At 38.1% G+C, this 17,597-nt stretch overlaps 1 protein-coding gene across 2 annotated transcripts in view; it reads left to right on the top strand.

The window, feature by feature from the left end:
- clpxa (caseinolytic mitochondrial matrix peptidase chaperone subunit Xa) overlaps positions 1 to 17,597 on the top strand; it is a 44,559-nt gene that overhangs the window by 16,985 nt on the left and 9,977 nt on the right. The window contains exons 6-9 of one of the 2 annotated variants that reach the window (XM_043677344.1): positions 2,720 to 2,761; positions 12,527 to 12,703; positions 13,204 to 13,368; positions 15,494 to 15,582. In XM_043677344.1, the coding sequence (XP_043533279.1) occupies positions 2,720 to 2,761; positions 12,527 to 12,703; positions 13,204 to 13,368; positions 15,494 to 15,582 (473 nt within the window). The remainder of the gene's footprint in view (positions 1 to 2,719; positions 2,762 to 12,526; positions 12,704 to 13,203; positions 13,369 to 15,493; positions 15,583 to 17,597) is intronic. The other variant, XM_043677345.1, reaches the window with a different exon arrangement.

The raw sequence follows: 17,597 nt of genomic DNA, 5'->3' as shown, positions 1-17,597 counted from the left end.
ATCGCCTGCTTTATCTCTGACTAAAATATGCCACTTATTTATTTTTGCCTTCAATGTACCTTTGCCCATTTCTGCCTGTCATTTGGGCATCTTCACTGTCCACAGTTCTTACAGGCCTAGCTTTATGGTATCATTTCTGGCTTGTAATCAAGTAAATTGTCAGTATAAGTTAATGTTCAATTTGCTTTGTCTGTTGCTACGTTGTGTTTTGGCATGTTAACTTTGCCCCAGTTTTAGATGCTATGCATTACTTGTAAAGTCTATTTTGCTGTCCAGTATGCCTTTGCTTGATTTGTCCATGTTGTATTTCATCTACTAGATTTGTCCAAGTGTGGATTTGTAAGTCTGTTCCACCAGTTTAGTATCATTTGGAAACTTGTGATTAAGCATAGAAATAAAATGCACATTCTACACTAAAAGTAACACCAGTTTCTTTTCGTTTTTTGAACCAAAGAGTACTTAAATTCCATTTTGTAGGAATTTAATAGTTGGAATAGAAACTGCTGAACTTTCAATTACTTTTTGGACCTTTCTTCCCTTTAACTCATTGAAACATTACAAACTCTAATCCACAAAATAAAGACTACAAAATATAAGTGATAATAGTGGTATAGATAGTCAGTGTTTGTTCTCACCCAATCAGCAGCTTCCATTTGTCCTTGTCATCTAATCAAGCAGCATCAACATGGCTTCATAAAAGAGAAATTGTGTCTGACTAATTTATTAGAATTTTTAAAGAAAGTCTCAATCAGAGTAGATAGAGGGGAACAAGTAAATGTATAGTATTTGGACTTCCTGAAGGCATTGAACAAGCTACCTCACAGAAGATTAAGTCGTAAGGTAAGAGCCCATAGTGTTGGAAGTTGTATATTGGTATGAGGAAAGAATTGGCTTATGGGCAGGAAAACCTGGGGAAGAAGGAATTGTTTTTCATGTTGATGACCTGTGGCCAGTGGGCTCCCCAGGCATCAGTGCTGGGACCGCAACTGTTTACAATATATGTTATGACTTGGAAGAAGGAAGCAAATATACTGTAGCCAACTTTGCAAACAGTACAAAAATAAGAGGAAAGGCAGTTGCGAGAGGGGTGTTAAGGTTGAGGTTAATTCAGTGGACAAAATGTTGGCAAAATGGTGTTTTTTGGGAAAATGTGAAGTTCATTTGGGAAGAGAACAAAAGAACAGAATATTAATTAAATAGAGAAAAACTGCAATTTGTTGGAACACAAGGGATTGAGGGCACGAAACACAAAAAGCTAGCATATAGGTGCAGCAGGAAAGCTGAAAGAATGTTGGTCCTTATTTCAAAGGAGTTGTAATATAAGAGCAGTTATATATAATTACTGCCACTGTAGAAGTGCTGGTGAGGCCACATGTGGAGTACTGAGTGATTTTGGTTCTTACCTAAGGAAAGATTAGTTCATTGGAGTCAGTTCATTAGAACTATCACTGGTATGGAGAGATTGTCTTAAGAGGCAAGGCCAAACAAGTTTGAGATTCTACTCTTTGGAGTTCAGAAGAATGAAAGGTAATCTCAAAACATGTAGGATTCTGAAGGGGCTTGACAAAGTAAACACTAGAGGATGTTTCCCTTTTGGGAGGGCCAGCGGACATGGTCGCAGAATAAAGGAACGCCAATTTTAAACTGAGATTAGGAGGAATTTCTTGTGAGGGTTGAGTATCTTTGGAACTTCTTGCCACAGAGAACTGTGGGGGGTAAAGTCCTTCTGTATACCTAGTGCTGAGAAATTCTTGATTCATTGGGAAATCAAGATTTATGGGAAATTGGCAGGAGGTGAATGTGAAGAATGTCTGATCAGTCACAATCCTGTTGAATGGCAAAACAGGCTTGAGAGGCCAAACAGCTACCCTAGTTGTAATTTCTGTGATCTAACCTTCAGATGTAAACAGAAAAATTAATTAAAATGAACTTGACACATACTACTAAAGTGGATCTTTAACATTTTTAAATAATTTGGTTGTGCATAACTGCCTGAACAATGGCATAATTTGTTATAACTTCTATAATGATAAAAGAAACAAACATTTTGTTCAAGTCGTTTGAAGACTTTTTATTATGAAAGTATATACATCTAAAAAGTCTTTCCGAAAATGGGAGATGTCCAAAATCCAGGAATTTTATAAACTGCCAAGCATGACCTTTTATCTTGAATGAATAAGATAATTGGCTTATTCACCTCGGTACTACACTGATGTAATGATGCATGTGGGCTAGTTTTACATGTTCGTCTTTTCCTTGTTTTCTCCATGTGTTCCATGCGACCCTTAATCTGAAACAAAAATTGGTATGTTGCAAAGTCCATTCTGATTTGAGACACTACCTCGAACCAGGCTGCAGTAGCTAAATAGAATGTATATTTTTTGTTTTCTATCTGTACTCTATTGCAGTAGAAAGTGTAGTTAGAATTGTCCTACCCACACCACCCTAAAAATCTCTTTTACATATATTTTGACAAATGGGTTGTTATAACATTCTTTTGTAAGGTGGGATGTGGCTAAATGAGACTGACATCACATGAGCAATCACTATCCAGTTATGCTCCTTCAGTACGGATCTGTTTTTTGTATTAAAGATTTGTAGACCCGTGGGATGAAGTAAACACACAGATATATGTATTTAATGTGCACATTGAAAGTTCACCTATGCCTGTTGCCGCTTTGTTAGTTTGTTATTTAATACTTCTAACCTTTCTCTGTAGAGTTAGAAATCCGAAGACGAGAGGATGAGTACAGATTTACAAGTAAGTTGACTCCATCTTCTCACCTGTGCCCTTTTTTTTTGGGTTTTTTTTTGTTTGAAACTGAAAACAGTTCAATCGTCACTGAATTGTGTATCCTACCACATGGATAATCCTTGGTGGTCTAAAAATGGACACAGGTGATCTTACAAATTTATAATTTATTTCTAATTGAAGTTTCTTCTGAAACCCTTTCGGAAGGACATAGATATCGTGTGCAGCATTTGAAAATATCTGTGTTCATTAAATAGAAGATTATACAAAATGAAGCACAGACTGAAAGCCGCTCATACTTTTATTGAAAATTCTTGATGTAATTCTTCGTTGATTTCCAAACGTTTATAACTTGCTTCAAGACTCTAATGTGGTCTGACCTGTATTTTTACCATCCTCTACTTCAAAAAAAAGTTTCAATTTATGATTTACTGCTTTTTTTCTTCAAAAAAAGTTGGCACTCATTGCAAGTTTGATTTGAGAAAAGCTTTTCCTTGTTTGTTTCCCTGTATCTGAGGCATATTCTGAGCATTAGTAGTTTTCTCAGTTTTTTCCATGTGCTAAACTCCAACCGTGGTCTTTATGTTAGCCAATAAAAGTTCATAATCAATTCACTGCATTAAAGCAATATATCTGTAGTTTACAATCTGTATACTAACCTTTACAAAACCTTTTGAAAAGATGGAAAATTAGCTCATTTCATCTTTGTCAATTGGCCTATTTAAAGTAATATTAGTATTTTATTTCTTCATTTGTATGTTAAGTCATTGAGCCATAAATGCAAGATTGAAAGATGTCTAAGTCCACAGATCAGTCGCAACATGACCTCCCAACTCCTGTACTCAATACGCTGACCAATAAAAGAAAGCATACCAAACGCTGCCTTCATCATCCTATCTACCTGCAACTCTACTTTCAAGGAGCTATGAACCTGCACTCCAAGATCTCTTTGTTCAGCAACACTCCCTAGGACCTTACCATTAAGTGTATAGCTCCTGCGAAGATTTGCTTTCCCAAATGCAACATCTCGCCTTTAGTTAAATTAAACTGTACCTACCACTCTCAGCCCATTGGCCCATCTGAGCAAGACCCCATTGTAATCTGAGGTAACCTTCTTCGCTGTCCACTGCAGCACCAATTTTGGTGTCATCTGCAAACTTACTAACTATACCTGTTATGCTCATGTATGGCTGTCCTGCGTTTTGCCTGTTTGTGTGTACCTGCATGATGTGAAGGCCAGTGTTGTATTGTTATCTAAGGAGTCATTTGACCCTTTGTAAAATAAGAACAATATCTTTTGAAAATTGACTGATTTTAAGAAGTTGAAATGAGAAAAGATTATTTAGACATTCCAAGTTTTCCTTCAGGTTCTGATTGGGTTCTGTCTCTCTTTCATCTTCCTGCCTTTGTCATTCTCTGTTTTGCTGACTCGAATTGATACTTCATTCTGAATTCTTCAATCTACTGATAACAATTCCAGAAATGTCCATGGTGGGTGGATTGTAAACACCAACTGTACACCTTTAATCAGATTTACAGCCTAATCTGTAGGTGCTGCTGGAGCCTGAGGCATCTGTGCTGTCAGCCTACATAGAATATTGTTTCATTGGTCTCTGCAGCACTTACTCCATCCTATTGCTGTTTGCATTAGAGACAGTTGAGGATGGCTTCTTAGTGCTGTGAGCCAAACAGGAAGGGAACCTTGACTCAGAAGTTAATGCTGGCAGTGAGATTGAATATCTTATAAAAGTGAAAAAGAATTGTGAACCTATCATAAATTGGTGAACTTGTTGCAATACACAATTTGACTGTACGCCGGAAAAAATGTTCCTTAGACTTTAAATTTTCTGACAAATCATATTCTCTGAATCTATTAATGTATCTGAACATAGATTGCTTTCTAAATGCCATCATATTCTTTCTTTCCTTGGCAGATTATTGTATCTAAATTTTTTGTGACTGAATTTCATTAATAATGAGCCCTTTTGTTTATGCAATTATCTTTCTGCTTTTTATTCAGAATCTATTGGCTGCTATTTCTTTGTGGGTTGGTAAGACCCTCTGTATTTTACTACTTAACATTTCACATTACTTCAGCACTTGACATTCTATATTTTCTATAGATGTATAATTGCTTAGAGACAGTTTTTACTTGGCTGTCTACTATATTGTCAGAATTCTGTCATTCAAATTAAGGTATGTTATTTTCCTAATTACCAGCTTCAATTATGGTGAGCAACAAGGAACAAGAAAGAACATTAATAATTCTCCCTTGTAGTTGTGAAGGGCCTTAAGAGGTACATTTTATAATCTAGCTGGTAGAGAGGAAAAATTCCTTTTTATGATGTGCGTTCTGACGTAGATTTGAACTGGACTTTAGACCATAAGGCCATAAGATAAAGGAGCAGAATTAGACAATTTGGCTCATTTCTTCTGGTCAAGCTATTCAATCATGGCTGACCTGTTTCTCAACCCATATTCCCATCTTCTCCCTTTGATTCCCTACCTACTTTGTCTTAAATACATACACTGACTTGGCCTCCAAAGCTCTCTGCAGGGATAGATTCCACAGATTAACCATTCTCTGGCAGAAGAAATTCCTCCTCATCTCCATTTGAAAGTGTCGTGCCTTTACTCTGAGGCTGTAATCTTTCCTACTAGTGGAAACATCTTTGCCATATCTACTCGATCCAGGCCTATCTATGAGTTTCAGTGCAATCCCCCCCCCCCCTCTTTCTTTTAACTCCATCGAATACAGTCCTCAACCGCTTCTCTTATGACAAGCCCTTCATCCTGGGACTCATTCTTGTAAACCACCTCCAGACCCCTCCACATCCTCCTTTAGATACAGGGAACAAAACTGCCCATAATATTCTAGATGTGGTGTGGATAGACCCTTACACTTCCTCAGCACTGTAGTCCTGTTCTTGTATTCTAGCCCTCTTGAACATTGCGTTTGCCTTCCTAACTGCCCACTGAACCTGTATGTTAACCTTAGGAGAATTCTGAACAAGGATGACCAAGTCTCTTTGTGCTTCAGATTTCTCAAGAATTTCCTCATTTAGAAAATAGTCTATGATTCTCCCTTTCCTATCAAAGTGCACAACTTCACACTTTCCCACATTGTATTCCATCTAACACTTCTTTACGGACTCTGAGCCTGTTCAATTCCTATTGCAATCTCTCTGCTTCCTCAAGACTACCTGCTCTCCAACTATCCTTGTGTCATCTGAAAACCTAGCAAAAATGCCCTCAGTTCCTTCATCCACATCATTAATGTTTAACGTGAATAGTTATGGTCTCAATGTGATCCCTGCAGAACTTGACTTGTCACTGGCTGTCGTCTTAAAAAGACCCCTTTATCACTACTCGCTGCCTTCTGCCAGTCAGCCAGTCCTCGATCCATGTCAATATCTTCCCCCGAATACCATGGGCTCTTGTCTTATTTAGCAGCCTCCTGTGCAGCACCTTGTCAAAGAGCTTCTGGAAATCCAAATAGATAATGTCCACTGATTCTCTCTTGCCTAACTTGCTTGTTACTTCCTCAAAGAATTACCTGCCTTGTTCATAGTCACAACCTCCTGTCCCTGACAGCTGACCACATTCCATGTAGTTAGTCTAAAGATTCCAGGTAACCCTTCCCCCTTCCCAATGTGTCACAGTGGTCGAAGCTCAGACTCCAGTTCATCAACTCTGAGCCACAGTTCCTCAAGGAACCAACATTTGTTTCAGATGTAGTCACTACAAACCACAGTAGGGTCCACTAGCTCCCACATCATGCAGTTATAATACATCACCTGACCCTGCATCTCTGGTTTAATTATTTAGTTCCTAATTTGATTTTTTAAAAAAGATCCTACTGGTCTTTTAGTTTGTAGCCTGCACGTATTTCCCCTATTTACCTTCAATCTGAAAGTAACCTATAAATAGAATAAATAAGTAGTTGCAACCACCAGCCAATGAACTTGTGGTTTATCTGTGATGTTGCTTATTTGTGCTGGGCACCTGATTCTGGGTCTCGATTTATTCTGTTTCTTTAAAAAAAACCTTAAAGTACGAGCCACAAAAAGCATCTCTTTCCTTCAGCACCGACTTCCCAAGTTGTCTCCAAATTCACCAAATTATATATTCACTTGCTGTGTTCCCCTCTCTGGATGTGACCTGTACTTCCTGATCATGTGCTTTTAACAGACCATTTCTTAACTTGAGCTAGGTGAGCTAGAGATGACTTGCACTAGTTACGTTCAATAGTAAATAACACCTATTAAGGCTATATTCAAGCTTCAGTGATTAATAACTATCTCTATCAGTTGAGTCAGCTACTTATTAAGCTTTTCACCAGACTACCGAATTATAAACTTTTAAGAAAGATTTACCAGTTCTATTACCACGTTGCCTCCCTATTCCTTGAACTATATACTCACTTGATATGATCTCTCCTCCCTGACCGTGCAAAGCTTACTTTGGTAAAGTTGTCCTGCTTCCAATGAAAATCAAATCAGTCTCAGTTGAAGCTGTTTCAGGGTTTACATCAAAGGTTTAGTTTATTATTTAAAACGTGAAATGAGTTCTGAAATCTGTGTAACTGTCCAACTAATAGTTCAGCTAGAGGCAATGCCTCATTTGATCTAGCATTGACCAAATGTATTCCATTTTGAAGTGAAGTAGCAACTGCATTGTCCCTTACAAAACCATGAATACAATAGGCCACACTGTAGCTGGCACTTAAACCTAATCATTAAGTTTAATGCTACCAGCCCAATTTGCTCAAACTTTCTCCCAGCAGAATTGTCACCCTCAGCTCTGCTGTTATAAAGCTTTCCATTAATTTGCTGAATCAGGAATTCTAGTGCATGCAGTCTCTGGGAAATCTGACCTGCCATACATAACTTCTGCAAGTTATTTAGTCTCAGTTGCTGCGAGGATCAAATTAGTCAGTTTGTTTATTTGAAAACTGTGACTTTCACTAGCCTTATGTAATTTATTTTATTAATTGTATATTTATGTTGCAAGTAAAATATACTAATCATCTATTTTGCTTTAAACAATGTTTTTATCACTTCACATATTAACTCATTCAAAATTTGTTTTTTTCCATTTCATCATTTACATTTGTACTTACTATTTTAGTTCAAGCATATTGGCATTTATTTAAAAAAAATTTAGAACTCTGGCATATATGTTGCACATATTTTGAAAGCAGTGACGACACCTGTGTATAGGTTGTCTTATAGTGACAGGTTGAAACCCGAGGCTATTCCTCAGAATGAGTATAATTTCCACATTCTGAAACAACTTTTATTTTTCTTGTACCAACTATCTTGTTCCAATTGCTGTTTTCTTTTTGTACTGTTAAGTTTTAATAGTTTATTAATCAACCCAAGTTTAAATCTATGTTTGGTCTCTGTGTGCACTTGAAATGTCTCTTTGAAGAGATATTGACTACATTTGCCTTTATTGGTCAATGCAGGCATTCATTAGGCCACTTTTGGAATACTGCATTCGATACTGGTCTCTCTGCTGAAGAAAGGATGTTGTTAAATGTGAGAGGATTTAAAAAGGATCCACAAGGATGTTGCTAGGGTTTGGCAGTTTGACCTATAGGGAGAATTGGATGGGTTTTTTTTCTATGGAATGTCAGAGGCTGAGGGGTGACCTTATAGAGGTTTACAAAATCATGAGGACCATGATCTTTTCCCCAGGGTAGGGGATTCCAAAACTAGAGGACATAGGTTTAAGGTGAAAGGGGAAAGACTTAAAAGCGACACAAAGGGCAATATTTTCAAACAGCAGGTGATCTGTATATGGAATGAACTGCTAGGGGATGTGGTGGAGGCTGATACAATTATAACACTTAAAAAGCACCTGGATGGGTATATGAATAGGTTGGGTTTAGAGGAACACAGGCCAAGTGCTTGTAAATGGGGCTCAATTAATTTAGGATATCTGGTTAGCATGGGTAAGTTGGACCGAAGGGTCTGTTTCCTTGCTGTACATCTCTTTGACTCCACATTGACATACCACTTGGTTGAATAAGTTGCGAATTCATTTGCTGATGGGAATGACAACTCATTGTGTACAAAGATGTCTTCTAATGTGCACCTTTCAATCAAATCACTGTTATGAATGCAGTTATTGAGCTTAACATCTTTAGTCCATGTGCTGTTTGCATAGATAAGACAATGAACTAACCTAAAAAGCTAACTTCCCTGCCCTTTGAATAGCCTCAAAACACTGATATTTAAAACCATGCTTTTGGTTATCTTCCAGAAATTTGTTATTATCTTTCTGCTCCACCTTTGGCTATTTTCTCAGAGACTTTATAAATACAAGTTTTTTTTTGTGATTAGCAAAATGATGTTAATGTGTATAGTTAACAATGAAGCATTGTATTTAGTAAGATCAATACCTGGTGTGTGGGAATTACTGAATGGCTGTATAACATTTAGTCATTCAAAGTTAGAAATGGATGTAACCATAGAAAATATATATAGGGAGTGAGCCATTCAAGCCTGCTGCACTATTCAATATGATCATGGCTGATCATCCAACTTGGTAACCTGTTCCTGCTTTTGCCCCATACCCTTTGATCCTTTTAGACGCAGGAACTACATCTACCTCCGTCTTGAAATATTCTGGTTTTGGCCTCAACTAGCATCTGTGGCAGAAAATTAGAAGGTTAGTTAGAATTACAAAGGTCATCCATCTCTCTCAGCATTGGGGCTTGAGTTTTGTTTCTCTTCTATAATTGGAAATTTTGCTGGGGCCTTTGTTGTGAATTACCAGCCTGTGTTGATACTGTGTGAGGTAATTTGTGAAAGTTGTTCCATTTGCTCTATTGTGGATGAACAGGATCTGCAGCACATCATGATAACCTGTGTCAAACAGCAGTGAAATGGCAGAGAAGCCTAAGCTGGAGAGTTTCAGATCTCATGCATAAATTTTGTGAGAGATAGCTGGGATATGGGGCTCGTTTCTTGTATATCCATAGAGTTTGGCTAAACACCGTATACCTTGCAAATACATCCTGGTAGCAATCATAGAGAAAAATAGCACCACTGCCACATTTTGAAATTTTAATGCCTACTTTGTTTAATTAATGGTGTAAAATCATATGAAACATAATCTGAGACCACAGTGTGGTTTGAATGTCGTTTTATTAAGTCACTATTGCAGACTTGTACCTGGGTTGAGTTCAAATGCCGTGGCCTGAATTGTTTGGTCAAACAATTAATTAGAGAATGACAAGTGACCACCTATTAAAGGTGCTTGGATGTAGGGACAACAGCAAAAGTCAAGGGGTTGTGTGGTGCTGTGGTAGTGTCTCTATGTCTGAGCTAGAAGGCCCTGGTTCAAATCGTCTCCTTCCATGGAGATGTATCATTAACGTGTCTAAATTGTTTTTTTTCTGTAAGAAGTTCAAATGTGCAACAGCATGAGTTTCAATCTGATCTTCAACCGCGGGACCTAAGGGAGGAGTAAAATTGGGTAAATAACTGAGAATATGGAAGGTTTATGTGGGTGTGAACGAATATGAAATGAAAATAGAGTACAGAGGAAGCTCGATTGTCCAAATGAGGTGGTTTGGATCATTGATTATTTGATTAACTGATTCAATGCCTCTCGGAGTTTTCTGAAGTTTCCTTTTTCCTCGCTCTGCCTGCCTTGTTTCCTCTCTCTGTCTCAGGGCTTGTTTCTAAGCATTTGTGTGTAAGGGACCTGCAGCATTGCTGAAGCCTCTTGCACCCCCCAATCAGTTCGATGGGATTAACACAGCGAGCACTTGCTAAGTCCGACCTACTCGGGAGACTAGGCACCAGCGCGCTGCGTGCGAGGCCACACGAGGAGCAGGAAAATCAACGTTAGAGCAGGAGGCCTGCTTCTCAGATGCTGCCTGACCTGCTGTGCTTTTCCAGCACTACTCTAATCTTGACTCTAATCTCCAGCATCTGCTGTCCTCACTTTCACTTAATTAGTTTTGGATGTAGGGTTGCTCGCTGAGCTGAAAGGTTCATTTCCAGATGTTTCGTTACCTTACTAGGTAACATCTTCAGTGGACCTCATGTGAAGCAATGCTGAAAATTCCTGTTTTCTATTTATATTTTTGGGTTTATTTGGGTTTGTGATGTCATTTCCTGTGGTGAAGTCACTCCCTGTTCCTTTTCTCAGGGGGTAGTAGATGGGGTCTAACTCGATGTGTTTGTTGATAGAGTTCCTCTCTCACTCGTATCCTCGCATATGGATGAGGGAGAACACCACTTTGATTAGGACAATACATCCAACCTAGGACAAGCCAAACAAAGATACGCACGAGAATTCCTAGAAGTATGGCATTCCAACCGGAACTTTACCAACAAACACATCGAGTTGGACTCCATCTACCACCCCCTGAGAAAAGGAAGTGACTTCACCACAGGAAATAATATCACAACAGAAAATGACATCACCAACCCAAAGAAACCCAAACATATAAATAGAAAGCAGGAATTTTCAGCATTGCTTCACATAAGGTCCACTGAAGATGTTACCTACTAAGGTAACGAAATGTCTGGAAATGAACCTTTCAGCTCAGCGAGCAACCCTACATCCAAAACCTCAACTTGAGCTTCAAATCTTCTCAAAACTCACTATCGTCTAATTAGTCCTGCAAATTAATTTGAAGCTCTAATTCTTTTGATTCTCAGTATCCACAATTGTATCTACGTTTACTCAAACAGCATTTATGTAAACAGAACCTGACTGACTTTCAAAACTCAGGGCTACTGAGGCTAGTTGTGTCCCTGATTATTATTATTACATCTGGCATTAGTGAACTTTATACATAAAATGAAGAAACCTGTTGCCCTCCTGCTCTGTATGGTTCAGCTACTATACCAGTGTGTTAAGTTAATCAGTGTCAGAAACCTTGGAGTTGTTCCTAAATGGTTGTGGGTCACAAGCTCCTAGAATGAGGAACTGATATTTGAAAAAGAGATTCCCAAGTTTGGGGAAAGAAAAAATCTTTGTTCAATGCTAACCTAGAAATGCTGGCAGTAGTCAGGATTTACATTGTTTGCAATTCTTTTTAACCATAGTTGCAGCAGTCTCATATTTTTATTTCAGAATTGGAACATTTTTTATTTTTTTCTCAATCTCATGAGCTGGAGATTACTTACTGTAAATGGAATAAGTTTCACAGCAACTGACTAGCATTTATTTTTCTTCAGTGCATGTACTTTATTCAGACTAGGCTTTACTGTCCCTGTGTTATTCCTGGTGTACTTGATACAGAAACTTTGTGTATAATTGGACAATTTTTTGTTCTGCATCACTGACATTTTGTGTTGATCCCCACACACCTTACAACCATGGAATATGTAAGCATTTTATTACTCAGTCCTGCTTTGGCAAAAATCATTACAAAAACTTTTTCTTTACATATTTAATCCAAGTACAAAATTTTGAAAAATATGTTCTGTTTAATCAACATGTGTGATTGAAGTTTGTAAATCCTTTTGAGTGATAATTTTAAAACATCTCTGAATCACTGGTATCATTTTAATCTGTCTATTTCATTAGGCACATGCTGGCACAAATAACCTGCTAAATATTTAAGGTGTAATGAATTATTTAAATTACTTAATGTGATTCTACAAACATGTTAGAAAAACCATCATGGTTACCATTGCAATGCACGTTTCATAACTACATTACCACAATCCTAATGTCTGCAGAATCTGTGGAAATAAGTGTAAAACACTGAGATTCTTTTGTTTTACTTTTTGCTCCCTATAGAGTTGCTGCAGATTGCAGGCATCAGTCCACACAGTAATGCACTTGGAGCTTCTATGCAGCAGCAAGCAAGCCAATCAATTCCTCAAGAGAAGCGAGGAGGAGAGATTCTTGACTCAACTCACGATGACATTAAGTTGGAGAAAAGCAACATTCTGTTGCTTGGTCCCACAGGATCAGGTCAGCTTGAAATGGGGAACAAGTATTTACAGTGCTGCAATAGGCTTTACAGTGATCACAGTGCAATGCAGTTATTTGAGCTTAACAAGTGTTGTCATAATTATACGTCATTTGAGTTTAAATCCAAGCAAGTACCCAGAATAAGAGAATTTGTTCTGTGTAAGATCAGTGCAGTGTTAATAGTTCTTGCAAATGGATGGCTGCAGGTTTTAGATCATTTTGGTATGCTCCCTTTTAGACACCATGTATTGCATTTGCATCCCATGATGAATCCAACCACACTTTTTTGAAATAATTAATGTTCTCTGTCAATCATTTGAATGTTCTTAGACTTTTATGTAGTATTTTCTTTTGTGTACGCACGCTATTATTTTCTGATGCAGCACACACATTAGTTCTGTGAACGTGACTATATTACCATACCAACTCTGTCCTTTGAATGGAAATGTTTAGCTGTAAAGATGGTAAACATGTAAAATAAAAGATTTTCTTTCTGTTAGGCAAGACCTTACTAGCACAGACCCTCGCCCGATGCCTCGAGGTTCCCTTTGCCATTTGTGATTGTACTACTCTGACCCAAGCTGGATATGTCGGTGAAGATATCGAATCAGTTGTTGCAAAGCTCTTGCAAGATGCCAATTACAACGTTGATAAAGCTCAGCAAGGTAGGATTTGTGGAAAATTAATTTTATCCATTTTAAGGTTTGAACAGTCTAAATTTAAGCATGCACTCCAAGTTTAATTTTATATTCAAATCTTCATATTGCCCAGTCAAATTAAATAAAAGTAATAGCCTCACAGCATTTCACTGTATATACTGTTTTTTTCAGATATTTTATTAATTACTTTGGTAACAATTAAAATTCAATATTTTAAGTGATATTCAAGTGATCCTCCAGAGGTGATAAAAGGGCATTGATTGATTGTCTCATTATTTCACACACCTGGTAAACTTGAAGCATTTGCTGGTACAGTATTCTGTGGATGAAGCTTTTACCTTTTATGTTGGCAATTTTTCAATGAAGAATGTGTTGATATTTTAAGCTTATTCATGAACTGAAATTCAAAAAAAGAAATAAAGCACAAATTACTGGGAGATTTAAAGAATTTTAAAGAATACGGGCAATGCTCCATCAGGTTTTCCTTTGTTTAATTTATCAATCAAAAGTATCACTCTTTATTCATCCTTGGGATGTGAGTTTTGCTCACTGACCCAGCACGTATTACTTAGCCCTAGTTGCACTTGAAACTGCGGTGATGAGCTGCCATCTTGAAATAAAATACTTCCAAAGAATTTATTCGGCGACATAAAAGGAACTTGCAGGTGATGGTGTTACAATGCATCTGTTGCCCTTGTTCTTTTAGACTGTGGTAGCTGTGGGTTTGAAAGGTGCTGTCTAAGGACCTCAGTCATGCTGAGGTTTGAATTAAGGTCTTTAGATCAGTAAATCACAACTCTGAATTCAAAGACTAATACTTTTTTAAAAGAATACTTTCAATACATGTATGAATCATGGTGACCAGGGTGTTTCACCAAGTGAAAGAGTCCCACATGTAATGCTCTTCTTGATTAAGATGACATTGGCTGAAAGGTTATTTTACTACCACTGCGCAACATCATGACTTGCGGTTTCTGGGTGCTGTTGACTAACCCAAAATGAGATGCCATCTTCTGCAAAATTAATACTGATCCTTTTAAAGTCCCAGAGCACATTATTATTCAAAGGCATACACCTGAAAGAAAAGGCTTTCACAAGATTTTAAATGCAAAAAATTAGAAATATAATTTATATTCCACCTACCACACCAAAATTTAATTAGTTCTAGTCAATACCTCAAACTCCCTCTGCACCAGTATACGTACAGGATGTATCACTCTGTACTCATGTACTGGAAACAGTAATATGATCACCCCATTTCTTTATTACAGTTCATTCTGGACATTTATGCTTTAACTATGTATGGCTCTACTCTTTTACTCTTGATTAAGAAAAACCACTGCAAAAGCACCAAGAGCTGTCAAGGGTAGATGGTGCAATCCTCACTAAAGCCACAGACTAGTCCATGCAGCTTGACATGAGGATTTTAAAGTGATCTTCTGTTTCGCTGGTACTTTTGTCATCACTCTATCACTGCAAAACCAGTAGCTAGTAGCACCACTACTGACCAAACCTCCTCAGTAGTGTAGCTGTAATTAGCCTGTCATTACACAGGTGGGACTTGAACCTAGGCCTCCTGGCCTAAAGGTTATCTTACTGCCATTGCGCAACATCATGACTTGTGGTTTCTGGGTGCTGTTAACTAATTCAAAAGTTGGAATCTTTGATATTATCTTCTCCGTCAGTGATCTACTATCTGCTGTCAGACATTAATTCACACTAAGTCATTGATTCCCACATTTCCTACATTACAATAATAAATTAACAAGTACTTAATTTTATGTATCTTTAGGGAGTTGGAGATAAATTATGCAACCTTCTTCATAATTAAACTTGAAAGCAGATGTTTATGGGCTTAATTCCCACTGCAACCTTGAGCAAATGATCTTGACACTTCCTGATAGCAATACTGAGTGGTCCTGTAATATTGCTGGTGGTGTTGTTTGAAATGAGACATCAAGCAGCAGTATTTTCTGCCAAATTTTAAAAAACAATCTGAAGCAGTTTTTTCCATTCTTTGTGTAATGACTGACATTTACAGCACAGCGATCAGCAGATAGATATATTGGTCATTTAGCTAATTGATGTTTGTGGGATTTTGTGTGCATTTTGCTGTTTTATTGTTTTCCAGGAATAGTTTTCTTGGATGAAGTAGATAAGATTGGCAGTGTGCCAGGGATTCATCAACTACGTGATGTGGGTGGTGAAGGTGTTCAGCAGGTAAGTGACGAGGAATTTCAATCAAATGGGAAAATATTTTTAGATAAGCATTTTTCAACATTCTTGTGACAAAATAAATTACTGATTATTTATTGTTTATTGTTTTTTTCATTTTTGGCTTTGGAGGACAAAGAAGTAGGCAAGAGGTTGATATTACAGTTGGCAGGTGATATTATGACCCGAACAGAGTCTCAGGACTAAAGTTTCTGTGCTATAATGTTTTCATAAAAAACTGAGAAGTTAAAAGTGGCCATTAAGTGCAGTCAATTCAACATCATTTATGGAGAAGATTTTGGAAACCTTGATCCAAAAAGAAGTTACCACCCATTTGGACAAGCAATCAGGGAGGCAGCGGAATAATTATATTAACATGAACTAGTAATCCAGAGACTCTGGAAGTCTGGGTTCAGATTTTATTGTGGCTGATGGTGGAATATAAATTCAAAAGGAAATCTGAAATTAAAAGTCTAATGGTGACCATGAAACCATTGCCGATGGTCAAAAAACGCATCTGTTTCATTAAAGTCCCTTAGGAACGAAAATCTGCTTTCCCTGTCTGCTCTAGCATATGTTTCACTCCAGACCCACAGAAATGTGGTTGTTGCTTAATTGCCATCTGAAATGGCCTAGTAAGTCTTTCTGTTGTATCAAATCACTAAAACACCTCAAAAGAATGAAACGAGGTGGAAACCTTTGCATCAACCCAAGCAGCAGAAACAACAATGGCATACTAAGCCCTGTTAACTCTGCAAAGGCCATACTAACATCTGGCAACTAGTGCAAAATTTAGGATAACTATCTGATATGATCATTAGAGAATTGTACCTTGTAGATAGTGACCCAGACAATCCCGGGTAAGTCTTATCGCACTAGTGGGACAGACAATAGAGATTGTAGCACAGTGTTGTGCAGTTGAGTGAATTCCCCTGGAAGTCCTCAAAGTTGTCTCCAGACTCCTGAAGTCTCCTGGCACCTTGCCAAATAGGGGCAAGGAAGCTATCTGCTGATTATGATAACATGGTCACAACCACACCCAGCTATTAAATCAGTACTCCTTCACATTGAATGCCATTTGGAGGAAGCATGGAGAGTACCACAGGCAGAAAATATACTCCAAAGCTGGAATCTTCAAAGTTCCATCACCAAGATAATTCAGTATCACCACTGCTCATTGTTAACGAACTCTAAATAACAAGTCTGTGGTAGATGATGAACAAATCAATAAGAGGGAAAAATATTTAATCTCATCCTCAGCAATCTGCCTGCCACAAATGCATCTATCCATGACAGTCGCAGTTGGAATGACCACCTCTCAGCACTTGTTAAGACAAAGTCCTGTCTTCACATTAAGAAAGGCCTCCATCGTGTTGTGTGGCACTGCTACTTTGGTAACTGGGATGGATTTTCTAAGAATTTGAAGCCTCTTAACATGGCATATCCCCGACTCCTCCATTAACATCCCCTGGTTGAGGCCAGTCCTTGCAGCAAGAGACATCAAGCAGGAGTTCCTCCAGGTGGTGTCCTTGGCCCAATCACTTTCAGCTACTACTTCAATGAGCTTTTACCGTGATATCAGAAATGGGGTGCATACAAATAATTGTGAAAAGTTGAGCATCATTCATAGAACATAGAAGAATACAGCGCAGTACAGGCCCTTTGGCCCTTGATGTTGCGCCGATCCAAGCCCACCTAACCTACACTAGCCCACTATCCTCCATATGCCTATCCAATGCCCGCTTAAATGCCCATAAAGAGGGAGAGTCCACCACTGCTACTGGCAGGGCATTCCATGAACTCACGACTCGCTGAGTAAAGAACCTACCCCTAACATCTGTCCTATACCTACCACCCCTTAATTTAAAGCTATGCCCCCTTGTGATAGCTGACTCCATACGTGGAAAAAGATTCTCACTGACAACACTATCTAAACCCCTAATCATCTTGTACACCTCTATCAAGTCACCCCTAAACCTTCTTTTCTACAATGAAAACAACCCCAAGTGCCTCAGCCTCTC

The sequence above is a fragment of the Chiloscyllium plagiosum genome, chromosome 36 (genome assembly GCF_004010195.1).
Source record: "Chiloscyllium plagiosum isolate BGI_BamShark_2017 chromosome 36, ASM401019v2, whole genome shotgun sequence".
NCBI classification, from domain to species: domain Eukaryota; kingdom Metazoa; phylum Chordata; class Chondrichthyes; order Orectolobiformes; family Hemiscylliidae; genus Chiloscyllium; species Chiloscyllium plagiosum.
Note: the sequence above shows the minus strand (reverse complement) of the source record. Positions and strands in the feature narration are given on the sequence as shown.